At 46.0% G+C, this 27655-nt stretch overlaps 1 protein-coding gene across 17 annotated transcripts in view; it reads right to left on the bottom strand.

Annotated features, from left to right (window-relative positions):
• The window catches only part of CAMK2G (calcium/calmodulin dependent protein kinase II gamma), a 112056-nt gene that overhangs the window by 53919 nt on the left and 30482 nt on the right, over positions 1–27655 (bottom strand). For all 17 annotated transcript variants that reach the window (XM_046943016.1, XM_015288312.4, XM_015288315.4 and 14 more), the window contains exon 3: positions 8189–8248. In XM_046943016.1, coding sequence (XP_046798972.1) covers positions 8189–8248 — 60 coding nt within the window. The remainder of the gene's footprint in view (positions 1–8188; positions 8249–27655) is intronic.

Genomic DNA, 27655 nt, shown 5'->3' with positions numbered 1-27655 from the left:
AGGGTCTCCCAAAAGATGAACAAACTATACAGGAGCCCAGTACTTGCCAAAGGAATCTGACCTTGCTCTACTGACCAGAATACAACGTAGATGATTTCGATTAGCTGATTTTGTCACACAGAAGCAGCAATTCAAACCATATCTTCTTCCTAGCCACTCTTACCACAGGAATTCTTGCAGATGTAGAAAATCAGTCCCTGCCAACACTGTGTACACTCATGGCCACCTTATGACCATTCCCACGTCAAAGGTCTTTGATGGATGAAAGAACACTTACTGTGAAGGTTAGCAAGCACAGACAAGGAGAGTGGAGTAAGAAAGAAAACAGAAGCAAGTCAGACAACAAGGCACTAAGTCAGTTACAGGATATGGTGAAAGACTTCACCCAAGGTTTTAGTCAGAGCACAAAAAAAAAGTCCCATTTACATCAAGCAAAAGGCTCATCCAGTTCACAAGCACATCAGTTTTGTAAGACTGAAGTCTTACAGATAATTTCAGAAATAACAAATATAAACCACAGCACTAGTCAGCAATGCCAGGACAGCTGCTGACCAAAGAAGCAGAATCAGTTACAGTTTTTGGGGGGTTGGTTTTTTTTGTTTCTTTGTTTTTTAATCAGGACACAAAAATAGCCTAGCTTTCTTCATATACAGTCCTGAAGCTGGTACTGCCATAGTACTCCATCTGGTGTAAGGAGATTGCTACCACTGTCCCTTCAATTTTAAATGCACAGCTGTAACACTGCACTGTTAAAGCGTTGCTGTTTGCCACCACCTACATACAAGACACAACCCCGCTTACTGGTTAAAGCATCCTTCTCTTTCCTGTTTCCTCTCAAGTTTCAACCCATCAAACTACAGCTCTCATCCTACACAAACTGCCATTACCAGTATAGGAAGCACCATCCACAGAGCTGGCCTTTTAGAAAAATAATTGACAACACAAAAGCAGTGACAGCAAACTACCCCTCTTCCCCAAAAACTCATGTCTTCATCCCTTTTTCATTCTCTTCCTGAATTATGAGACCCTGTACGGGCAGCTGCAGCTCCCTGAGGCCTAAGCATAGTACAAAGCAACTGATCATAATAAGAAAATCTCAAACAAAACAGACTGTAACAGCCTAACAACCAACAGCACTTGCTGCTGCATCATGCAAAGCAAGACTGTGAATACAGAAGATGAAGTGAACCACAGAGGAATCAGAAGAATCTTTCAGTTTTATAAAATTCACCTATACAACAGAAATATAAAAAGACAAGGAAGGGCAACAGGCATCTTATCTTTAAAGGGTCACATTTAGAAAGCAAATCGATACCCAAGTCACAAGCACAGATGATAGCTAGATGACTTGATCCACATCTTCCCTTTGCTCTGCCCAGTGTGCCCAATTTTATCATTGTTTTGCTCTTATTTCAATGCCCAGAGCATTCATGTTCGCCACACAAGCCCGGGATGAGCCTCCTCTATAAGGCAGGGTGGTCTCCATCAAAGCGCTGCGAAGTTTGCTCTGCAAACATAACAATTACTGGAGTCACAGCACAAGGCAAAGAAATATACAAGCAGAAGAACAATTTCATGGGATGATTCCTTCCATCTTCACAATTATTCATCTCTGCTTAGGAAAATTTAACATGAGCTGAAGCATGCTTGCTCCTATACAGCAACGGTCCCTACCGGTCCTTAGTGACAGTGCTCAGCTGGAGGAAAGGGTCAACTTGTATGATAAATCTAGGTTCACTGCTGAACCTGGAGTTAAAAACATTTGGATTTAATGGGAAAATATAACATACTATTGGCCACTCTGCACCAATATATATCATGTACTGTGATTATATAACACTTGGAATTCTCAAATTAAGTTGCCTTTGTTGCAGTACATGCAGCAGAGCCAACACAAGGCAACCAAGACTTCTGGTTGTCTCCTGGGTCACAGTAACAGCAATGCTGTAACTCTTTCACGTAGTCTTAGCATTGCAAACTCAAAAGTGCTCTAGCATCTTCTGGACTGAACAATGCTATTAGAAGGTCAGCCACTCATTAGAAGCAGCCAAGCTTCACTTTTCAGCATTTCCCAGCTGAATGTTTGCCTGTATCACACAGAAAAGGGGGAGGAAAGAGATACCACAAGGGGCATATTTCAAAAAGTGTATGCCAGTAGAAGCAAAATAAAACTGGAGGCTAAAACCTGCCTGCTGCCCTCTTCCAAAGATGCCTTGCCTGATGCCCTCTCCAACGTGCCAGGAGATGCTGAAACTACAGACACAAACACACACAGCCCGGCAGACTGCAAACTGAGCACCATCGTCTGTGGCAGCACAAGCGACAAGTGAGCTGACGCAGATGGCTCCCACCCACAGCCCACTTCCCCAGCTGCTCACCAGCCTGAGAGCCCGGTCAGGAATTGTCCCACCACCTCCCAGCCTGGCTGCATGCCAGGACGCTCTCAGCACGGTTCACAGCTCCCAGGACGCCTGTCCCACGAGGAGCCACCACAAGCCTGCGACTGCCTGGGAGCTGGGTGCTCAGCTCCCACCCCAGCTGTTTCTCTAATTACATTAAACACGCAGAATTCAGCTGCAGCTGCTCAGGCTGCTTCCAAAAGGACTCTCCTTTTAATTAAAAATTTGCTATTAAAGAGCATTAAATTGTGTAATGCAAATAATCCTCTAGAAATCATCTGTTCCAGCAGCTAATGACCAGCTTTGTTAGAGCAGTAACTAACAGCAGCAGGACAGTTAGCTAACAGGACATTGCATACTGGTGTTAACCAGTCCATCAGGATCAGGGATTCTTTCCTTCCTTCTGCCTCCTGATCTGACACAGAGAGGTTACAGGATGCTGGATATATACCGGCCTGCCAGCTCCCCAGGCCCACAGCATTTCACACCAATTGCAGTTCTAAAACTTTGGAAAATGGAAGAGAAGAGCAGCTTGTTAGCACAGCTCCGTTCAGGTAGAACCAGGCTGCTGCAGGCTCTGCAAGAAAAGACAAGGGACAGTCTCAAGGAGCACAAAATACCACATGTGATTTATTTTTTTTCCCTGTTCTCAAAAAACACTCAGCCCCTAAAAAGTAAGGTCAGGACAGTGCCCTTCTTGCGGGTGCACAGCAATCCACAGCCTAGGAAGAAGTTGCACGGAGAACAGTATCTTTCCTGTTGAGAAACTGGTCCTTCTGCAGAGGTAAAATGTAAAAGTAATAATGAAAACACACAAAGTTTTTTTTTTTTTTTTTTTAAACATTTCAGTGCCAAGTAAACTTTTTTTTCTTTCATTTTGCAATGTCTGTACTGAAAGGCTGAAGTTCAGTGCACGATGCATAACATTTACTATGTCTTACTCAAACATTACGTGAGCCAAAAGAGTTCATTAGCAGGAATATTTCCTACTCTCCTGATAACAGTGCAATCATGACCATCCAGAACTGTTATCCCACGTGGAAACCACTGTGCTTCCATAGGGGAGCAGCCTGGATGTCTGCAGCCAAACGAAAACATGGAAATCTGCTGTTTATAGCAAAACACAGCCTACAGCATTTTCTTGTTCACTAAGGAAGCAATTCACATCTCCCATTAAGGTGCCAGGCATGCATCCCAAGCAGCAGGGGATGGTGGAAGTGAGGGCCTGCTCAGCAAGAGTTCCTCAGGGTGAAGCATGAGTGAACCTCAGTGGGGGGTGAGACATCTCCAACACTGGCTCTGCAGACATGACCCACGCACCCCATTTCCTACTCCAGTTAGTTATGAGCGTTGTGATACTCTACAGTGGGCTGCACAAAGAAGCACAAAACCGTTCTTGAAGGGATTCATACCTTGATCATCACCCTTATTTAAGGGCAGATGAACTGTGTGCTGTTAAATAAACATTGATGAAAATCACTCCCACAAGGCAGAGGTACTAGGAGAGATCATTTTCAAAGGAAATAAAACTGAACCAAGTCAAAACAAATTCTGCTAATCCACAGGAGATTTCTGTGCCACGTTCTCCATATGTTAAATACGGAATTGTCCAGAACCATGGTTTATTCTTAAAGAAGACAGAAGTGAAAATTTAAAGAACTGAACTGCAAGTGTATTTTGGAGAAAAAAAAATCAGAAGTAGGAAAACCCTGAAAAAGCAGTAATTCCAGTAGATGCTGAGGACAGCATTTCACCACTGCTATAAATTCCTGCAAAGAAATTAACTCTGAAGCAGTTCAGAAAAGGATACAGAGGCAGAAATCAGAAAAAGAATTTGGCTTCGTCATTTGGCTACTATCAGCCTCTCTTAAAATACGTATTTTTGTTATTCCAGAGCTAAGTGCATGCAATTCTTCACAGCAAAGGCTGCCATGAGCTAGGACACAGTAACTGACACGAAGAAAGTAAAAATAACAAAGTGCTCAGTTTGAACTATAAACAAAAGATATTCAAGAACTACTTTTGTACGGTTGATTTAAAAACATCCAAGAAAGAACAGAGCTCATCCAGTGACAGGTCCAAAGAGGAGGGACATATTTAGGCTGGCATAACTAAGAAAATTTAGAAGTAGGAGGGGAACATCTAACAGCAGGATGGACAAACACAGGAATGCTATAGAACAGTTTTCAGACCTACGAATAAGAATTATCAAATTCTGCATCGTTGCTTTGAGAGTTCTACAGCAGGAAAGGTCATGATCAGAATTGAGCACTTCCCATCTATGTGGAACAAGACAGCTGAAAGACACTGGGGTTCCCAGGTCTGTCACTCCTCTGGTAGTTGCTGTGTAGCAAAAGGCAAAAACCTGAATTATCCACAGGAGAATCCACGAGTAGTGGCTGAATTAGAGGACTTAAAAATCAAATGCACAGGCCAACCAAAATTAAGTATAAAACCAAGAGACCAAAAGAACTGCTCCAATAAGAAAGCAGTGACATTCAAAATACCACGAGTTTAGCTCTACAGCAAAATGAAACCAATGGTGAAGCCTATTCTATCTTAAATGTACGAGTTTCAGTGGCACAATTGGGAAAACATCCACAAATGAAGGGGCAGAGCTGCAAGCGTGCCTGGAGAAACCTGCTTCTTTCCTGCAAAGCAGGGACCAAGGGAAGAGAGCACCAGATCATTCACTTACACTTCTACATGTGCCCAAATACATTCGTGTCAAATGCCCACAAGATTTATAGATATGTGAATCACTGAAATAGTATGTTGTTTAAGGAGAAGTGGAATTCCCCATGGAGCCATGACTCTTGCCAACTTCCACAAGCATTTTATCTGCTTACAGACAGAAGGGTTTTAACAGTGCTGCTTTCTGCCTCTTTCTGACACTCTCATATCCTCAGTAATGGATGCGTCCATTTTCCCTTTAGAACAGAATGTTGATTGATGTTGAACCAATTTGGCTGTATTTGGTGAGTGTGGCTGGTACAGGGTTTCTCTGGACACTAAACACTCCAGAAAGTTGTCAGAAGAATCAAAAACACAAGTTGAAAGCTAAGGAATTAATTCCTTCCTCTACTGAAATGAAGTCTGACATGACCATTTGTAATAGCAATTTCAAATGTATAGCTCCCAATGAGAACATGGCATGTAAAACAAACATGGCTTTGGAAATCAGAAAATTGCCTCAGGACAACTTTCTTCTGTCTATAGACGGAAACACTTTCTGGATCAAGGAATAACCACACTGCAACACTAAGCTCTTTGAAGGATTACTCCTCTGTGATTACCTTGGCCGTAATACGCATCTAAAGACAAGAAAACACCCAGTTACAGAGCAAGAGCCTATAATTAGGGCTGAAGTTCAATGAAAGCATGCCAGGGTAACTTAGAAAGCGGTCACTTCACAAAGAGTAACAACAGAAATATCACCCTTACCTCATGCCCAGACAAACATTTATTTTATCAGAGTAGGGATGTTACAGTCAGCATGTTCCAGTCGGGAACCATCACACCAGAGTCAACTGTCTGGCAACAGATAAATTCAGCAGGTTTGCTTCATATTCTGTATGTAGCAAGAGAGCAAAGCACCCTACCTCACAGGGCTGTGACTCACAGTCCTCTGCCCTAGACTTGCTAGAGGTTTGTGTCACAGCAAAACAGCAGGGCATGCTGCCATTCAGCTTCCAACAGAAACAATAACAACGCAACTTCATTTGCCCACCAAAGTACGTACAAAATCAGCTAAGTTCTTCAGGATTGGTGAAGTACTGTTCAGCATAGCTCACACTGAGGAAACATAGCAACTATTCATCCAGAAGAGGTTACAACAGGGAAGTGCAGTAAACAGGTGGCTACTAACTGCCAACACGTGTCAAGAAAAATCTACCACTAAGAACAACACAATTTTCTTCTATGACAGCATAACAAGTCCAAGGAATATGGAAGCAGCAATGCATGTAGTATCTGGACTTCAGAAAGCCTTCTGACAGCATCCAATATGCTATTTTCATAAGCAATTCGAGAGAATAGTATATCCAGGGCTAGCTTACAATGTGTATAGAAGTCGCTGAGAATGGATACTCAAAATTGCTACTGTCAAATTGGAAAAACATATCATTACCTTCAAGAGTTTGTTCAGAGCCCAACAGCATTCAACAGTTTCATTACTTATCTACATCATGCAATATATGGCATTTTTTAAAAATACATTACTGTACAAATTGCAAACACATATCAGAAAGTAAATCAAAATGGTCTCGACAAACCTGAAGAGAACCCACACAGTAGATTTCTTAGTATTTATTTTAATCATGATAAATGAAATAGCCACTTTGATAGGAATCCTCATTTATACAAGATGGAAAAATTACTTGCTTGCCAGATCCGCAGAAAGTCTGATGCAACAATGTGTCAGAAAACAAATGCGTATCAACAATATCCTTAAACTTCCATCAACCAATGAAATTTGCCAAAAGAAGAATAATTTTGGTGTGACAGGTAAAGCAATTCTTCCCCCTACAGTCAACACTGACACGGTCTTAGTTAGGTTCTGATGTCTCATTTCGGGCAACGCATTTCAAGATAGATACGAAGTCACTGGACAGAGTCCAAGGGAGGGAGGGAAAAAGAAAAGAAAAAAAAAAAAAGAAGACTAGAGGTCTAGAAAATATGACGTATGAGAAAAGACTGAAAAAACTGAGTTTGTTTAGTCTGAAGAAGAAGAAGGCTAGAAAGAGACATGATAACAGTCTTCAAATATGTAAGATAGTTAGACGAAAGAAAAACTACTTTCTACATATGCACTGGATAGAAATAGAAACAACAGTAGCAAAGTATGTTTTTTCTAAAGTCTGATAGAAGAACTAAATATTGGAAAGATTACCACTAGAGGCTGTGGAATTATTCTAGCTTTTTAAGAGCAAACAAGCCCAGCATTAACCAGGTAAGGTTTTCAAATAACTGCTGAATGGACGATACAGCCTTCTGAGGTCTTTTTCAACACATTTCAACTCTTAGCTGTAGGCATAAAATAATTCCTTTATCCCTTATTTCTATTTCCTTAATTCCTTTATTTCTATTTACAACCACCCACTGCGTTTAGAATGACTAGACTCTTTCATCTTATAATAAAGAAAAAAAAACCTGTTCTTTCTAGGAAGACAAAAAAATGCTGTGCAGAAAATGCACGAACCACTGACATTCCCCCAAACTCTTTTCCAAACCACAACAGAGCAGTCACACTGTTAATCATTACAAATGGAGAACCAGCTGTAGAACCCAAGCAGGAAAGTGACATGTTTCTGTTTTCAGTGGGGTTTACTTATAAAAGTGGATATCCTCTTGGGCGCGACATTTAATTTGTGAGAGGTCTGACAAGAAAATACAAGAACAGCTAAAAATAAAGCTGATGAATGTGAATTTAAGTCCCATATATGAATTGACATCACCTACTAAACTAAGTGCAGCAAGCTTTACAGGGCAAACAAATCCCAGTAACCAGGCTAGTAACAAAAGTTTCAGTCATCCTGAATATTTTTAAGCAATAAACGTACTGGCTAGTATATTCATCACTGCAAACTACTGCAGAAGGTGGTTACTACTCCTCCTCATGCCCTACCTCTACAATTGCACTCAGATTCTATAAAGTTCTTTCAGCTGAAAAGCTGCTGCTACGGTGCTACTTCGCATTTTGTGACATCCTGAGGTAGTGGAAATTGCTTCCTCATCACACACAGAATAGCCCACAGATACCAGTGCATGGAGTATTTTTGGATGCTTACCAATATTCGGATGCTTTAGAAGTCGGCAGATTCGAGCTTCACGTTCCAGTTTCTGGTGATCTGAAAGAGAAAGAAACAAGGTATTCAGCTCCACAACTCTGAACTAGGCTCTTGCTCATATTCAACAAAGAAAGGAACACAGTGAACCAGCTGATGTCCAGAAGCCTGGATAAGACTGGGAATTGCTGGAACACAACCATCCCCCAAAATCTCACAGTAACAGAGCCATGCAGGTGCCTGTAGATGAGGCTGCAGAGGACCTCTGCTTCCAGTAAAGAGTTGGTGCTTAAGAGATATTCCCTACTTGGATTCCAAGTGACCAGTAACAGCAACACAAAGACAACACTCTTCCATCAGATGCACAAACACATGAAGCCAGTTCCAGGGCTTTTGAGACTTATCCCCTTCTCCAAAGCTGGAGAACAGCATCTGAAGAAATAGCTCACAGAAAATGGAAAAGGACCTGCTGCCAGCCCAGAGAAACATCAGGGAAGAAAGGAAGAGCAGGAGGGAGAAATACAGAGGTACTGCTGTGCACAGCCAACACATGATGTAGGGAATGCTGCCAGCTCCAATGAACCGTAAAGGTAACCATATTTCAGTACCCATGGATGGAGTCGCTGATGAAATGCTGATCAAGCACTTCCAGATCTCCAGGCAAGAAGTCCTGCCCAAATGCTAAGTATGCTTATTCCAGCCCAAAGGCAACATCAGTTTCAGCAGGATCATCATCTGGATTAAAGAATAACATATCAAAGAGAGCAGAAAATGTTTTTTTCTCCTCCCCAGAAATGTAACATGCGTGAGCGCAAGAAAAGAAGAGAGAGCTAGGGCAACTCTGCTCGTCTTAGCCAAGAAACAGGGGATCCTTAGCTGCTGAGGCTCAGACAGATTTTTCATTACAGCAACGATTGAGTCCTGGCTTTCAGTACAAAGCCCCATCCTTGCAAATGAAACACACATCAGATGAGCACAGCTTCACTGAAAGGAGGTGAGGGAGGCAAATCTCCAGGGCGGACCCAGAAGCTACTGAGCTCTCGATCTTTGGGGATGCAGATATGCACAGAAAGAAAGAAAGAAAGAAGAGAGGGCTGACTTCCCCTTCCCCAGCCAGCAAAAGAGCACAGCAAGGAGAAGCAGCCATTCCTGCCCTCTCTTGACATTTCTCCTCCAACAGGTCTTCCACATACAGAGTTGAAAACACACCTTCTCTGCATTCCCTGTGGGGCATAAGATTTTCCACAGGAGTAAGCAAGACACTTGCCTGGTTGGGCTGCTCAGCAGATGGCTACAAGTGCAGCATCCTCTGATTTACAGGAATTGCACCAGAGATCGACACAAAGACCCACTGGGCTGCACTAAGAACAGCCCACACAGCTCCACAGTCTCTGCATGGTCCTCCCTTTCCTTTGCACAGAAAAGCTTTGGGCAACTGTTCTCCCCACCACCAGCAGAAGAGGGAGACCAAGGCAGATATCTCAGGTCAGAACACTTCTCTCCCAGGCTGGGAATAGCAGCTCAGGGCACTGCAGAATTTCTATCTTCTTTTCCATTGCTGAACTGTAGAAAATGTCCCAATTAATATTTTATATGAGCTGAGATGTGCTTACGTCCTCATCTGCTACTGTTCTGGGAGGGGGGGAAGGTAAATTACTCTTTTCATCTCTCCCTCCTTCTCAGTCCTGGAAATTATTGTTGTTGTTGCATATATTTCACAGCTCCATGCCAGAACCACTCCAATAAAGTAGCAGGCAGCAGGAAAGCCTGGAGAGAATCCACGCTCCCAAGGCCCTGGTGCAGTGCAAGCGCTTTCTCGCCTGCATTGCCGGGGGTGCCTTGGCTTCTCTTTTTGCAGTATCTTGCAAATGAAGTTTTACAAAGTAGTTGCAAGGTAATAGACTGCGCTGCACACTCTGCACCCAGGCCAGGTTTTCACAGCAGGACCACAGTTTAAGATAAACTACCCATAACCCTCTTGCTCGCCTGGGTCTTGCAAATCCCCTGCTTACCCGCCCAGCTCTACTTGGAACCCCTACAGAAGGGGATCCTTCCCTCACCCAGATCATGTTGCTCTCGTGTGCAATTACACTTGCTGGGAATCTGTTATCTGTTCCTGAACACAAGGACACGGGGAAGCAGACAGCAAAAACAGCTGAGCAAAGGGGAAGGAGAGGTAAGACCTACCACGTGCTGCTCAGCCACTGGGCCGTGACAGCCAGGACAGACAGCTGACAGGAGCGAGGCTCAAAGAGAATGACATAACCATCAAAATGCCACGGGAGATGTAAATCAAGAGCAATTGCTCCCCTGCAATCCTACACCCTTTCGCAGAGGGAGGGGAGCGGGCAGGGCAGCAGACACAGCAGAACTTGTGACAAGAGGTCATCACCCCACAGCCCGTCCCTCCAGCACCGCGCAGCCTGGCCGGAGACCAGAGGAGGAGTACAGCACTCCGGTCACAAGGTACAGCAAACTATTTCTGGTCAGGGTGAAGCATACTGCACTGTTCTGTCTCCAGGGCAACAAAACAGGCAAACTCAAGCACAGCTTGCGGACAGAAAGTGCGCTCCCTATGCGGCTGTTCCAGGCGGCAACCCCAGCCCTGCACCCCAGCGTGGAGCAGCGAAAGGTCAGGCTGGGCTGGGCTCCTCTGCGTGCTCTGCAGGAGCTCCCATCCCTGGGCAGCATCAGATCACAGCCCAGCTTGTGACCTGAAAAAGAGCTCCAGCCCCGCAAAGATCCCCTTTTTGGTCTTCACTGATCGGTAGTCTTTGACACAGCATGGGTATTCCGCTCCTGTTCCAGGCATCAGTGGCACGGTCAACTCAAAACTGGGGGCAAACAACTCAGTATCTAAAAATTTCAGCAATAAACACAGAGTTGCAATTTTTGTTTCACTCTCCCTGATCCAACAGCAGTTATTCCCAGTAGGAAACAGAAAACACAAAATTTTCTATGTCCATTAGAGCAGCTGAAGTTTGGGCTTGAAGACATTGTGTACAGGGGCTCACAGAACCATAAAAATCCAACGGACTTTAACTGCATTAGGAGAATGATGAAAAGAAATCCAGGTTTTGATCCCTGCCTTACCAAGAGCTTGCAAAGAAAATCATTTCTCCGCCCTTCCCCCAGAAGATCACCCTGATTTCTGGAGGTCACATGCGGAAGAGAGGTGGAAGCCCAACCCACCTCAAGCCAGATTCACCCCATGGCATTGGGCCCATCTCCCACCATTCCCAAACTGCTCAACTTCCACCAGCAATTTACATACCTTGCCTAAAACACCATGTATCCTTTAGGAAACATCATGGTTCATGTTTAAGACTTCAAGAGATAATCAAGCCATATACCCAGAGAAGTTACTCCAAACGTTAGTTACCCTTCCTGTCAAAACTTTACACGGCCGTTCCAAGTCTGAATTCATCTATCTCGTGTTTCCAAATATTGGATTTCATTAAGTTCCCTTCCTGCTAAATAACAGAGCTGTCTAGCCCTGAACAATAACTGATGCTTAAAACTTAAGTACAGGATATTACCAACACTCATCTAATATTCATCTCATGTTTTCCAGCCAAAAGAAAAAAAAAAAGAGACTTTTGCTATCTGGACAGTACTTCTATCTACAATCTGAAGCAGTGCCTGTCTACACTGACACAGAAGTGCAGTTTATGCAGACTATCTGTAGCAAGATTTAAAAGTAAATACTTAAGGAGATGGTGTTTAAAAGCAGCAGGACAAAACTTTCTCATGTTTGACACATAAACTAAGATGTGCATATTTATTTCTAGTTGCCGGGCCTTAATATAGGTAAGGTTTCTGCATTTGATTTTAACAACTGGGCCTACATTTTGCCAAAATATCTTTTGCATCATTGCTCCGCAAACACTGCTCTCAGTGTCATTCCAGTAATGCTAATATCACATTTCTTCAGAACACACCTGATAAGAAACAGGCCATTTGGAGAACTGGGCTTGCTTTGGGTTTTCACTTGTCAGGGGATTTGCTTTAATGGAAAGCAAGAATAATTGGGTTAGCATTCTTTGTGGAAGTTATGGACCTGCAAAAAAACTCCCTTCATACAAACACAGCCCCTTCACTGAACAGGTCTGCTTGCACACAACAGATAGTCAGAAGTGGCAGTGCACAGTTCATAATGCCACGGCTGTAACAGCTGCTGAGCTGGCTAAACCAAAACAACCCAGCCAGAGTATAGAAGACAACTGACCAAACCCATGAGAATTCAGCTTGTATGTTGTAAATTCATCTGACTTCATCAGAAAAACAGGGCAGTGTGATGTAAGATAGGTGCATTGAAAGGAAATAAAAAGCAAAACTTAGCTTTCCTTCATGACAAACTGACAACCTCCCACAGGGCAAGGAATATGCCCAGTTTATAATGAAATGCATTTTTCACTCTTCTGTAAGAAAATCCTTTTCTGTGTATGACCACCTCTGCCTCTTTCCTCAAAGATGCTGTGGCAGAGATGGGTGGAGAAGGATACATCCACCCTCTGGGCTCTGTTCTGAACAGAATCCGTTCCCAGTGTCCTGCTCCAGCCACTACAAGCACTGCTGCTTTGCAGGTTTACTCCACGCCAGTTCTTTCCCCTCCCAGGGTACCCAAAGAAGAACATTCTCAGACACACAGACAGGGCACAGGACATCTGCAAATCACAGCAGTATGGAGGTATCAGGTGAGAACATTTACATAACATTACAAAAAAAAAAAAAAAAGACGAAGAAAAATGTTGTAGCACTCCATCAGCCCCTTCAGAAGCAGGGTGGAGGGACTGCCAGAGAGGGAGAGCTGTCTGCATGGGGCTGCAAGGTGTTTGTGAATGGCAGAGTTGAAGGATACCTGCAACAAAGCCGGGAGGGAATCGGTCCCAAGCAGGTGGGGCGAGGGCTGAGGAAGACAGTGATGTAGCGGTGTCCTGGCTTCAGTGCCTGGACTGCAGCTCCCAGGTGGTGTGGAGCGGGGCTGCATTTCAGCCATCAGCAGCTGCCCAGCCAGGGCCTTGCCATAAGCTGCCCAAAGAAGCCGTGAACAGGGAAGTTAAAGGAGCCGTGCCCTTGGCACTCTGGTCACCCCACCTGTCCCCGGAGCACCGAAGCTTATTGTTCCAGAAAGAAACATCAGCAAAAATCATGCCCGCCTGATAGCTCCTTCTGACAAGCAGAAGACAGCATTGAAAAGAAAATTAAAGAGTGGACAAGACAGGTGCTTAAATAAAGCAAAACAACATTTACCAGAGAAAGCGATTAACCTCACACCTACCAGAAGACAAGGTGGAAAAAGTGAGCTCTGCCACACTGCCTTCAGCCCTCACTAGAAAAACAGCACAGCTTTGAACTGATTCCACACACAGAGCAGCACACCCACTGCTGTGTTTGTTTGCTCACTTTACCAAACTGCAGCTGTACTGAGGTCGTGTGCCTAAAGCTCACTCTTGACTTAGTGCACTTGCCTCCAAAAAAAGAAGAAACAAAAAGGGGATTTCTGTAGCTTGCCTACAAGTTTATCCACCCCGATGGGAGGGAAGATTATTTCTGAAGCACAACAAAAAGAACCACAATTTGTGCTTAGTTGTCAATCACTTTGTTTGATAAAAGCCTGTGATATGAAGGAAAAACCTTGTTTCTCTCTGTACCAATATACAACCTTGCTGCTCTCAGCTGGTGTGTATATTACTTGGGCTGCTTGGTAACACATTCCACCTGTCTTCTCCATCCTGCACTAGGACCACGCTTTATCACTGCTGCTACAGGAGGCTTGAAGTCATCATTCCTGTGGGAACACACTCTAGATTACATTTCTGAGAATGGGAAGAGTCCGGAAGAGGAATCAAACCCAAAGCAATAAATTCAGTTTGATTGCTGTCATCATGCCAATTCCGGGAGACAGTCAATTGGTGCCAGCTGCTAAAATATCTTTTGAGTCACTTCAAGGCAGAAATTGAATTTGCATCAAATAGCACAAGGCTAGCCATAGCCTTCAGGTTCCTTCATGCTTTTTGGTGCTTGTTTCAATTTAAACTTTCTCTCTGAGACATTCCCAGCAGAATGAGCGAGCTCCTTCTTCCTGGACTCCAAACCATCAACTTCCCCCCAAAATTCCCTGTTTTCCCATTGCTGTGCTGCTGAACAGTGCAGATGACTCAGCTTTTGAGGTAAGCTGGCAAAAGGCAGCATGCTATGCCTTGAAGATCAGCAAGTCTCAAATCACCACCATTTGCCCTTCTGCAGAAGTTCTGAAAAATGAGATGATGTTAGCCCTTAACAATGACCAGAGGCCCATGTAGATTCAATATATTCTTTCTGACAATTGCTCACAGCAGATGCCTAAAGAAGAACATCAAGAAGGAGAGCACAGAAGTACTCTCCTCAAACGCTCACCCTCCCTCCAGCTCTTTGCAGCTCAGGACTTGCACATTTCCTTTTTGGTACTTCTGCATTCCCATCTCAAAGATGAGCTATTGCTAATACCTCCATAACGGCACCCTGCCCTTTATCCAGATGACATTCCTGAAAGCCAAATTCTGTTCTTAAGCTTCCCCAGACAGCACAACCCCAGCAGCACAACGTCCCAAGGGCAGGGGGCACCCATCACACCCCCACTGCCACCACAAACATTTCTGCAGCTGGAACCCCACCAAGTCACAAGGAGAAGGCACTGCTGGGGCCAGCAAGTAAAGATGGAAGAGGAAGTTGCCTTTTCTCACCCAGGGAAAGCTGGAGAAACTAGACGGTGGTGAAATCCTCATCATTTGCCTTCAGCTACTGACAAAGCAGGAGGCCTGAGCGCCAATAGGACACAATAAACAATCACAGGACTTCTTTCACATAACGCTGGCAGACATGCTTTCGTGACAAAGAGTTTCCTCTAGCAAAACCATGAATATTACTACCTTGTAGTAGCATTTTCCCACGCTCTACCGACCTCCCAGAAATAAACAACTCCACACACACAAGTGTAACACTAGCCCTAAAAGTACATATGCACATGGACCTTAGAAGGAGCCAGAAAGCTCCTGCAGTTTGAAATAAGCTGCTTTTCCACACATTAGCAACTGGAAACCCCCAGTCTTACTGCCCTGGGAAAACAAAACTAACTAACCAAAGGGAACAAACCACACAAACTTAGAACTGCATCCCTTTTTTTGTTCAAGTAATGTAGAAGTACAGATTGTGCAGATTTACCAATGCCACACAGCAGAAGACTGTTCAAGTACGTGTATCCCTGGCTGTGCCCTGAAGAGTGGGCAAGGTGCAGTTATTCTCTTCCTTAGCATTTCCTCACATCATACTTACTTCACAAAGAATCTGACTGAAGGCAGATACAAACATATGTGCAACAGTGGCAAAAGGAAAGAAGATAACAAATACTTGAAATAGATGGATCTTAAAAATAGTCACTGCCTGCATCTTTGCCATTGCAATTTCTACCTGTTGTCAGTCAATGCTGCCTTTTCTTTTCATGTGCATGTTTTTATATTCATCAGCAAAACTTGTCCCATATATGCCTGCAGCTTATCCAGCAGGTGAGCTTGGTGGGCAGAGGAGAATCCCTGTCCTCTGGTTTTCAGGATTACTCACCCTGGATACGACCAACTGCACACATTATCAAGCAGAGGAAAAGCAGCCTGATGGGTGCAGCAAGAGGAAGCGGGGAGCTCGGCTCACACACACAGCAACTTTCCAGGAACTTCAAGAGCCACAGGAGGTCAGATTACTGAACCACAGTTCACAATGTGAGCACACTGAGGTTGCGTTCATGCCTACCAGGCCTCTCCTTGCTATCAAGGCACAGATAAAGCCACTCTGGGTATTTCACCTCTTACATTACAGTCCAATCTATGTAATTTGTCTCTTTAAGGTCTGCAGACAGGTGACCCCAGTTCCTCCAACACAGTGCCGTAGAGCAGCTCCTCCCAGCAGGCCTACAGCTGTTCATACACATGGGGCATCTGGATTTCATGGCTCAGCAGCACCCACTGTGCACTGAGGTACCAGAAACAGCTGCTGCCAACAGCCTCCAGGTTTCAGGTGGCAGAGAGGACCTTCACCTGATACTACCTATGCTTTTCTGTAAATGAGACACACCAAGGAGCGGTAAAAGACAGCAACAGAGGAAGAACTCCTTGAGGAGCTCTAACTTCCAACATTCAGCTAAAGCTCTTGCCTGCAGCAGATCTCATGGGGTGACAAAAGCCAGCAATGCAAAGGCACGCACCAGCATATGGAAATGGATGGGGCAATCACCCACTTTAGGCTTGGCTTGGAGATCACCTCAGAACAAAGCAGTGCAGGCAAGGGTGCTCCTCCAGAGCTTACTAAGACACTCACAGGAGAATTCTCATTTCAAACATTTCACAGAGGAGGCTACCTTCCTGTGCTGAGTTAACAGCTACAGTCCCAGATGTCAGTACCTACAGCTTGCTGCTGTAACCAAGAATTCTGCCCTTTTATCACTAAAACTCCCCCTGTGTTTATCATCCCCACCTGCTTTGCTGGCTACTACAAAGAGCTGCTTCTTGCTTCTGCCAGCCTTCTCTCTTCTCAGGGCAAGAGGAACGCCTGTGCTGCAGAAGGAGGGAGGCTGTGGGAGCCATCCTACAGCAGCGCTTGCACCACCTCTCTACAGCAAGCACGCAGCCACCTTCCTCTTGACTTTGGGAGATAGAAAGGCAGCCACAGGCATCAACAGGCACGCAGAAGCACAGCAAAGGGTAGGAATTCTGTTCTCTCTTTATCAGTTGAAGACAGAGGGCGTCAATTGCAGCAGTCACAGCCATGACACAGAAGCAGGACAACATAACCGTATGTTCACCAAGAGCAGCAGAACTGCCCTGCTGTCCAGCCTGGCTGGGCCTCTGCTCCAAGGGCCACAGCAGGTTTGTGAGGTAACAGCATTTTACCTCTGCTCGAGTGTGTTTATTTAGTACAATTTCAAAAGATGAAGAGGACTGTGCATCCCAGAAAATCAGAGACCCATGGGATATGAGTGCAACCAGAAAAAGGAACAAAGTTTCCAAACCAGAAGATGCAACAATTAATGCATACCTCTGTCGTGGTCACCTCTGGCCACACGTTCCATAAGATGACTTCCCTGCACCCTTCAGAGAATGTGCCTAGCCTGGTCCTCAAAATGTGCTCCCCCATGCTGCCTGTACCAGAGCCCTCCCCTTCCTCCCACCCCTTCTCTTCCCCCCACCTCAGCCCTGTGGGGCCACAGCTCACCCTGCTCCCTTGCGTTTTGCCTCCTGTCACTCACGCTTTCCTCTGAGGCCCCACATCCTGCAGCTCACATTCCCCAAACCCACGAGAAGCCCCAGCTTCCCCTAACCCAAGGGGGAGATGTCTCCTCCTGCCCCCAGACTGGCTGCATGCAGAGCAGCCCCAGCCGAGCCCTCCCATCTCTGATCCCCCATCTGCAATGGCACCATTTTTAAGCCGCATTTTACAAGAAAGTCACGTGTTCACCTGCTAGTTTGGGGGTAGAGCCAAGAAACACACCACTGCATGGGGGAGGGGAGCTGATGTATTTTTTGTTTCACGTGACCAGCATAACAGAGGCTTCACTGAGAGCAAGAGCAGAATCTGCCCCCATACACCTCCTCCAGATGCTCTTGCCTGGCAGTGGGAAAAATTAAAAAATACAGTAGTAAAGGAAGAGCAGAGGGGAGGAACGTGCTCTGCTCCCCCACAGATCCAGGAAGCTGGAGATGCCAAGAAATGCTGCAGCTCAAACCGCATCTTCCATCCTGCCACAGCCCCGTGAGACAACATCCACACCTTGGAGCAGTGGGCTGGGGGTAACTTGTCACCATGCTGCAGCACCACACGCAGGGGGTAGAGACTGCAGGCTGAGGGATGAAGAGGAGTCACAATGCTAATCTGTACACACACTGAACAATGCTTCCTGGTTAGAAAGCAGCAGGAACATGTTTGAGATCAAACCAGCTGGCTATAGAATATTAAAGTAAGTAGCATCTCATCAGATTTTTTTTTTTTCAAAGTTTAAGAAGGGAAATTGATTTTTTGAATAAGCACAGAGTGTGTTTTCAAGGTACTCCATGCATTTTCTGCAATGAGATGGTCAGAGCAACAGACATGGCAGCATCGCACCCTGCACAGAAACATGCAGTGCTTTTCATGATTGCCCTTTGCAGATCTCTCTTTAATTGGCCCTAGACCTATAGACCACAAAGAGAGACTTGGGGAAAATTGAAATTTTGAAGTTCTACAAGAAATATACTTACATGGGAAAAAATGGTCTTAGGAAACAAACAGATTTTCCATAAGAGAACAGCTAATTTTTATCAGAGAATCTCCGGGAACACAACAAACATTTAATGCACTGCCTGACAAGCTCTGAAGCACAAGGTTTTCTCCCTTATCTTTAAATGGGATAGAGGAAACAAAAGCATAGAATCACAGAATATCCCAAGTTGGAAGGGACCCACAAGGAACTCCTGACTCCACATGGGACCATCCAAAAATCCAAACCCTATGTCTGAGAGTGTTGTCCAAATGCTTCCTAAACTCCAGCACTAAGGCTGTGCTTGCTGCCCTGGGCAGGCTGTTCCATGCCCAGCGCCCTCCGAGGCAGAACCGTTCCCTGACCTCCAGCTGCCCCTCCCCTGACACAGCTCCATGCCGTTCCCTCGGGTCCTGTCGCTGTCATACAGAGCAGAGCTCAGCGCTGCTCTTCCGCTCCCTGTGAGGAGCTGCAGCCACCATGAGGGCTCCCCTCAGCTCCTCCGTTCTGGGCTGAGCAAACCCAGGGACCACAGCCGCTCCTCACACACCTTGCCCTCCACACCCCTCACCATCTTCATAGCCATGCTTTGGACACTCTCTGATAGCTTTCTGTCCTTCTCACGTAGTGGCACAGACCTGCACGCAGTGCTGGAGCTGAGGCTGCACGGCACAGCAGGACATCCCCCCCTCACCCAGTGGCAGTGCCGGGCCTGGTGCACCCCAGGCTGTGGGGCCCTATGGCTGCCAGGGCACGCTGCTGGCTCACATTCAACTCGCTGTCAACAACGGCAGAGGTATGGAAGCCAGAGGCCATGGCAGGGACAAATCTGTGAACAAACTCAGACCTGCAGAGTTCCAGTCCCTCCCTGCCTCATTTTTACCCTTCCACAGAAAAATGAAGGCAGAAACAACGCAGTTCATGTCTAATGGATTTGTAACGGTTCGTCAAAGGAAGAAGAGCAAGAAGCGAAAGGTGCAGCATTGCCACTGCTGTGATACCTTGTCCTCTCTCCCACTGGGAAGCATGAAATCCTACCTTACTGCTCTACTAGCACCTAACCATGTGTTCTTACAAGGTCCATGTTCAGTAGAGATGCAAACTAAGCAAAAAAACCCCAGCATTTACTCAGTTTGAGCAGAGTTGCCACATGGTGCCACATGGAGCTGAGCAGTCTCCCTGCCACCGCTGCGCCTGCTTCTGCACTTCCTGGGAAAAAGGTGCTTGACTCATCTCTGTTCCAAAAAAGCAGCTGCTGTGCTCCAGTTTTGATTTATTCTCTGGCTAAGTTCATTTCTTGTTTTGATGAATGTTTAATGCTTCGGGTTAGATCAGTTTAGATCTTGTTTGTCTGGGGCCATTCAGTGCTGATGCTTTACTGCAATACTAATTTTAAGGCCACCCACTGTTTTCTGCCTCCCACTCTCCCTCCACCCCCCCAAAAAATGTCTACGGCTGTTGTTTCAATCTAAATTACATGGCGCGCTTTGGCACTTAATCCACAGCACCAGATCAACAAGTCTGACACTTGACAAACCTCAAGAGATGACAAGCCAGGTAATACAAGAGATGACAGATCTCTCTGTCACAGGACAAACCCTGTGACAGACAGACCAACCAACCCAGAACAGCAGTGCTTACTGATGAGGTCCCACACAAACCCTGCCCAGCAAACAAACGCTGGCTGAGATCTGAGAGACAGAACCACAGCTTTTGTGTGATCTCAAAGCATGTGGATCTTAAGTTGCTGCATATCCCAAGAAAAAGAAAAAAAAAAAAAAAGAGAGAGAGGAAAAGGAAGGTCTGTCAGGAAGAAAAAGAAAATACCATGAAGCAATTATTAAAGTACGGACACTGCTACTACAAAGCAACTTCCTCTGTTGAGACTGAGTTTTAAAGGGGGGGGCGGGGGGGCCGAAGGGGGAGGAGGTTGAAGTCTGAATACAAAAGCCTCCTCTTCTACAGTACACACGCAGGAGGAGTAGTGGCAGAGAAAGCCACTCCCACACTACCCAGCAGACTGCCTCAGCTCCGATCTAAAGAAGTACTTGTGCCGCACTCAGGATGTTACTCTGACACGCGCAGGTTGAATTTCAATGCAAAACAATAAAGCATGATCTCCTACAAGTAGAGCCCCAGCAGCCTTCCACAACCCCGCACATGCTGCACAGAGCTAGGATCCAGCCTGCAGCACACCCTGTTAAAAAAGGCTCTCCAGCAGCCACCACTCCCAGCAAGCTGCAAGTTACGTGCTTCCCCACATGTTCCTTTTTGCCATCTCTTCGTGGACAGCTGGTCCTGCCAAAGACAACTTGGGACCTGCTCATCTCACCACCAGAACTATCTCCGTTTTTCAGATTCCCTCCTCTTTGGTTCTCCTGCAGCACACCTCAACACTCCAGTTTTTAGGTAAGGCTGGCAGACAGCTAAAGAAGTCTGACTGCTGCAACCCTAACACAGAAAGAGAGTGTCTCTCGAGCTGCTTACATCCAACACAGGGCAGAATCTGATGAGACAGCAGCTGAAGGGCAGGGAGGCCTAGAAAGCATGTCCTCCGGGCACTAGTAAATACCAGCATGAAATGTGCTTCTCAAGACAAACATAAAGAGCACCCACAGCCAGGAACATGAGCAGGACACGAGGGCGACTCAGGAAGTATCTAGAGGGAAGCCACAAGAAAAAGAACAGAGCATGAGAAGGAGAGAGCAGTGCAAGGAAAACAGGATTACACGGGAGGAGAAAGCCCAGCTCAGCAGGCCTCAACTCAGGGGACCGGAGGACAGCACAGCAGTGCCCAGGGGAGGCTGTTCTCCTTCATGGGCCATAAACCCTAGCAGCAGCCCGAAGCATTGCTGACCGTGTCACCCAGCAGCTCTACAGAAAGTCAGTCTGGTAGTCCCTGTTGTTGTCGCAAAGGGCAATTGGTTTTCCTCTTTATCACTATTTAAAGGAATTCCTGTACTTTTCATTTCCCCCACACCACGAAACACATCTCTCTCAATTTGGCTGGGCAAAGCCATCAGACCATCTGTCATCATGGCCGAGGGGGTGCCCGGAGAGGGCAATTCGGCTTGACACTGTAAGCCAGTACCCAAAGCAGGACTGTGGTGTTGGCTAAGCAGCCAAGGAAGTTTCTGCCTCCAGCCCATCTGCTTGTTCTCACCTTCTCAGCTGAATCCACTACAGATCAGCTTCCTGGGTGTCAGCTCTGATAGCAGAGTGGGGAAAAAAGAGGCAGAAAAGGCAAAGTTTTCTCTGAAGTCTGTTGAGCTTCTAAGGCAGTTGATAAAATCAACAGCCTTAACAGAAACTGCCCACTGCAAACAGCAACCAAATAAAGCCGCTAGTTCCTAAATGGCTGATGACCAAGCCACAGCTGTGACAGGGGGAGGAGGGGGGAGTGCGCATGAATCCTTGGGTGAGTCACTCGCTCCCTGCATCCCTGCTGGCCTAGATAAACACCGCTGCCAGCTGACGATGGGTGCCATAAACCAACTCTTAAGCCCACAGCATCCCTGCTGCTCATCTCCTGGCAGGCACACAGCCCGCACAGGGCACCACAATCTCTGCAACTGTGTGAGCAGGAGAGGTGGTCACAGCAGCCACGAGGTGTCTGACGTTCCCTTAAGGCTGCCACAGACTTGTATGTCCCTTCTTGTCTTTTTGCCTGCTTTCATGAGTCCCCCTCGAGGCATGGGACCTCTGGCAGCTAAGGACTCAGTACAGAGCTCCCTCTTAGAAGAGGAGAAGGTTGGAAAAAAGGTAAAATCGTAATAAAAATAAACACAGTAATGAAGACGTTGCTGTTCATCCCAGTACTGACATTAGTTTGTTTCCAGTGCTTGCTGTCTGCTTGCACTGGATGAGTTCTGGTGGATCACACCAGAACTGCTGGACAGAGCTTCAGGAAGAAGACAGCAGCAAGCCTGCTAACAACCTAAAAACAGAAAATGCATTGCAATTCAGAGCAAATCATATCAATTCTAAATCAGTGTCTCCCCTACAGATACTCCAAGGACAGAGAACTGGTTTGGAACAAACGCTCCAAACAGTGAGATCTCTACAACACAAAAGAAAGTCTCAAGTGGTGTAATGGTGACACACCACAGCTGCAAATCCTGCAGTAAAGTCATTTAGTCATTTTAAGAATTGAGGGTTTTAAGTAAGTACATAATGCAATCCCTATGAGAAAGCCTCTAAAGTTTTAGCTGTCCTTACCTGTTAAGTAGCTGACAGATTTCTTTCCCCCCATTTCACCAGCGCACAAACACTCTAGGAGGAACAGGGGAGAGAGAAGGAAAAGGGCCTTGAAGGAAAAGGAAGATTCACCATTTTCTGCAGCTGCAGCACTGGCACACACGCTGCGTGCTGAGGGTTTCAGCACAGACTGCCTGTACTGACACTCACAGTAAGAAGAAGGGCTCAGGCCACACTCCAAATTTCCGGCTACTGATGCTACCTGTTGCGGTTTGCAAAGTCTGTCTTCTACACCACACACCCTGAAAGTTTCCCTCACTCAATTCTCCTGGTCCTGAAGCGACAATACGCTGTGTGAAGCACAGCTGTGCTCACAGTCAGTTACAACTGCCTGGCATAGCTCGAACTTCTCCACACTATACCACAAGTACTTCAGTGAATGCAGAGAAATAAAAAAAACAGCTTTTCATTTGCCTAATCTACCGATTTTTTCTAGGGCTTTTCTGGCTTGAAGATAGACATTACAGTGTTTTTCCTACTCCCTCCCACAAAAAAAAAAAAAAAAAAACCAAACATCAGTACACCACCATCATTTAAGATGCAATTGCAAAGCTTCCCGGTCTATGCTTTTTAAGACATGAGATTGGCAGATTGCAACCTGCTGTCACGTGAAATACGTACAGAAAAGAGAACTGCACAAGGCAGACTAAGGTGCTGCACAGGGCACCTTTCTCAGCCAAAAGAAAAGTAACAGCAAATCCTACCAAGCATGCAGATGTGCAACAGAGAGTCACTGTTATATTCAATATCAAGAACGATCATCAACTGGCAACGCTTCCATGCTTTGATACTACGTTTCCCTAAGGAAACTGCAGCCAAAACACAGGCATCTGAATCCATTTACCATAAGCAAAGAGGAAAGACATAAGCATTTCTGCAGGTTTCAGATCAACACAGCTCACACCACAGAATGGAGCAAGACAACCTCTTCCCAAAGTCCCATCTGGCTGGCAACACCCACTGCCAAAAACCAGGCCAGCCAGAGACGTAAGATGCATTCATGAGACCTCTGATAAGTCCTAAAAAGCCAACACAAACAAGTTTCAACCTTACAAAGGCTTGTCTCCTCAACACTGGCAAACATACTGCGAAAGGCAGGGAACCCTTGCTGTGGAATGTGGTCTGGGGACCACATGAACTATGAAGAACCAGAGGAAAAAAGCCCCAAAGTTCTACTGTGTTCAAAAATACCACGTGGAAAGACAGCAATGGACAACTCAACCACTGGACTTAGAGACCCGGGGAAGCTTCTTAATTTCCATTGATCAGTCAATTTGTTCGATCCAGTACCACTCCAGTGTAATCTCTGCTTAAGTTCCCTGAGCATCTGGCTCCTGAGCACAGAACATACGTCACATGCCCCAGTGTTTATACATCTGTGTTAGAGGCAGATTTATATCAACTGGCTCTGGTCCTGCAGGGCAATCAATCACTATTTGTCATATTTCAAAGTGGCATTTCTTTAGCCAAACTCTGGGACCTAGGACAAGGAATTCCTTATTAAGCTGTCTGGAAGCCTAAGATCTAACAACCAGAAAGGCTCTGGGAGGTAAAGTCACCGACTGCTGAGCCTGTAGGGTGAAGAGCACAAGTCTATGCTCTTTGAAGAAGGCAGCCTTGAAGGTTTGGGTATTTCTTTTGGAGGAACAACTTGACGCTGTTCTGCTACCAACAATTTATGTTAGGTTTTAAAGGGCAAATATATCCTTTTTGTGATCAGAGTTTGATTTAATGTCTGATTCTGGCATAGATTTCTTGCTGGAACTTTGTTTCCCTTTCATAATCCTCTCTTCTCTACTGATGGAGATGTTTCTTGTTTCACATTTGGGCTAACAGATACTGCATTTCCAAATAAAAACAGTTTTGAAGCACATATGACTAGTTGAAAAAGCCTCCAGAAGAAAATACATATTTTATCTGTTTATAATAAAGTCAGTACGAAATTCCACATACATCTGAATTCAGAAGGTACCCAAAAGACAGCTGAGGGTCACTGCAGATGAGCTGTGGAAGCCAGGCAGACACATGACACTGGGCTAACTCCACTTCTGTGCACGTGAGACTTGAGTGCGAGCACAGGCAGAAGTAGGCAGCTACACGGGTAACAGCTAAGGGCAGCCCTAAGCTGGATATCAAGGTGGGGGGGAGGCTTCAAGGAAGGGCTGGTGTCACATCAGGACAGGCAGAGAGCATGACTGAAGGGACCAGGTCACTGTGTGGCTGGGAAAAGAGCAGGGTGGAAGGATGCAAAGCAAGAGACACACTGAGGCATGCTCCTGCCAGGCAAAGGACCTGGATAATAAAGAATAATCAGAATACAATTTCTTGAAAAATGTCTTTTGTAACATCATAATGACATGTAAGCTACTGCTACAGCAGCCAGAGAAATGCCAGATGAATGAGACCAGGTCAGTTTATGCAGAGAGGGACTGAGGATGACACTCTGAAGAGCACACACAAGCCAAGCACTGCTCTCTTTGCTCCCTTCAGGGGTTCCACACGACAGAGCTGCGAGGACAGTGCCTGACGGCAGTACGACCCTGTCTTGTCCTTGTTGTCCTGAGAACAGCAATATATATGTGGGGCAAAAGAAACAGACCAAACTTACAAGCAGTATTCAGATCCAGATTTCTTTTCACTAAAAGGCAGCGTGACAAGCTCAGACAGGTTTTTAGGGAATCTGCTTGCCAGACCCAAGGCAGTACTCAGGAGCAGCCATGCTTAAGCCTGCTATGTGTCTGTCTCAAATGATGTTTAATCTTTAGGACTAAGGAAGCGATTCATAGAGTGGGGTACAGAGAACTTCTGTGTTACAATTCCTCTACATGATACACAATTTTTATCAAGAACTCCACTTTCTATTTAATTGCAAGTCCTACCTATTAATTACACCCTTAACGAAGCCAGCAGTAACTCTGCACAGGTCTGAGCAAAAACTCTGTCAGGTTCTTTTGGGGAACCTGTTAACACACTGTGCTTCGGGAGGGACAGCCAGCACAGCCCTAGAAATAAAGAGCTTTCCCCAGGAGCTTTTGGAAAGCCCACAGCCTTCCCCAACTGCAGGCTGGAAGCCGTCTACTATTGCACCACAGTGAAAATAGGATGTAAAAAGGATGCCCCTTCCACAACAGCCAAGCACAACCAAGTAGGAGCATCCTGAGGACAATCCAAATGTACAAGATTACCAGCATGGAGTCAGAAGTTCTACCTATGTCAATATCCAATAGAAAAAGTTAAAGTAAGGTTTGGTTCTCCTACAGCACCTAGATTTGCAGAAGTAACTTCAGTTCCAGCCTGAGAAAAAAAAGGACAACATATGAAACAGAGACTGCTTCAAGAGTGCACCGAGACCCTAACAAAACAAATACACAAATGATCATCTGGAATTATCTTTCACATCAGGAAAACAAGCACTGCTCTGAGTGAAATAAAACAAGAGGAAAGAGATTCCATCCACAGCCTTGCTCTGAGCACAGCTTTTATTTTAGCAAGACAGGAGGGAGGAGGGAAAAAAGCTTCCATTAGTCACTGATAGGATAAGTTGTATTTACAAAGAGTGCATTAGTCATCCACTGGTTTTGTTCCAGAGGGAGCAGAGCAGGGCCCTGCCTTCCCAGCTTCCACAGGAGACAAGGCCTGCGTGCCCAGAAGTGCAGCCACCACTCCCGCACGCGCCGTTTCAGACAGCGCCAGGCCAGGACACAGGCTCCCGCAGCCCTCAGCCTATGCTGCCTCTTGCTCCCTGATGGGCTGACCTGAGGAGCACAAGTGGAGAGCAGGTCCCCCGCTTTGTGCAAGCCTGCACAGCCTCTCAGCTGGCCTGCTGACTGCACCGACACAGCTCTGCAGGAAGGAGGGTGCAGGGAAACACAAGCTGCAGCTTCGCTAGCGGCTGTCACTGCCAACAGGAAAACTCCCCACAAAGGATGGTAGGACTGCAAAGCAAGCGGTTCAGAGGTTCTGCAAAGAGGGCTGCTCTTTTGTCTTCCCTGATGTCATAAGATGCTGCAGAAAGCCTAAAACACATGGAAACTCTACCCTAAGCAGAGTTTGACATGGCTGGCCTACACCTTATTTGTGCACAGTGGAGCTTCTGTGTGTGCTCCAACTGAATTCATGGGGAGAGCATGGAGAAAATAGCAGCTTCATTTCAGCACCTGCTGAGAGGTTTGCGTACCAGGGAGGCAGGGAGCGGGCAGACAGGGGAACACCAGGCGCGTCACATCACAGATGTGCTGTCCCTTCTCGTGCTGAGCCCTGTCCTTAAATCAAAGCTACGTTCTGCCTACCTGGGAAACTCTAGGCAGTCCTTAAATCCCCAAGGGCTGCCAACGTAATGTAAGTTTTACTGCTACCGTCATACAAATCTATTCTATTTATTCCTGTTAAAAAATAAAATCAAATGAGATCAAACCTATAAGCACGCACACGCTTGCCCTGCCTCCAGTGATTCTGCCGCATCTCCCCACCCCCGCAGCCACTCATTCATCTTCACGCAAAACAGCAAAAGGATTACGCAGATGTTGCCTTGCCATCCCGACCTTCTTAACCTATGCCCACGTGTCTGCCTGTGATGTCGTGCGTTTGCTGTCCCATCATCCATATGTCAGAGGCTAACTCCCTTCTGGCTCAGCTTCATTCAGAAGCCAGGTGGTAATTCTCATCTCCTGCCGCACAGCTTCACAGGTGCACACTGAACTGCTACCAGCTTCCCTGCAGGAGTGAGGAGGCAGGCCCAGAGCAGATACCTCAGTTATAAACCCCAGATGGAAAGGAGGATGGTACGGGCAGAAACACCATGGGACAATGAATGCTCATAGAGAAGGCCAACAGTGAGGAAAGCAGAGAATCTGTGGATGTACAGCCATGTAAGAAGGGGGAAGAGGGACCTGTGCCGTGAGGGTCAGGATCCAGCAGAAGTAGCAGCTCCAGTGGAGCTGACACTACAG

The sequence above is a fragment of the Gallus gallus genome, chromosome 6 (genome assembly GCF_016699485.2).
Source record: "Gallus gallus isolate bGalGal1 chromosome 6, bGalGal1.mat.broiler.GRCg7b, whole genome shotgun sequence".
NCBI lineage: Eukaryota > Metazoa > Chordata > Aves > Galliformes > Phasianidae > Gallus > Gallus gallus.
Note: the sequence above shows the minus strand (reverse complement) of the source record. Positions and strands in the feature narration are given on the sequence as shown.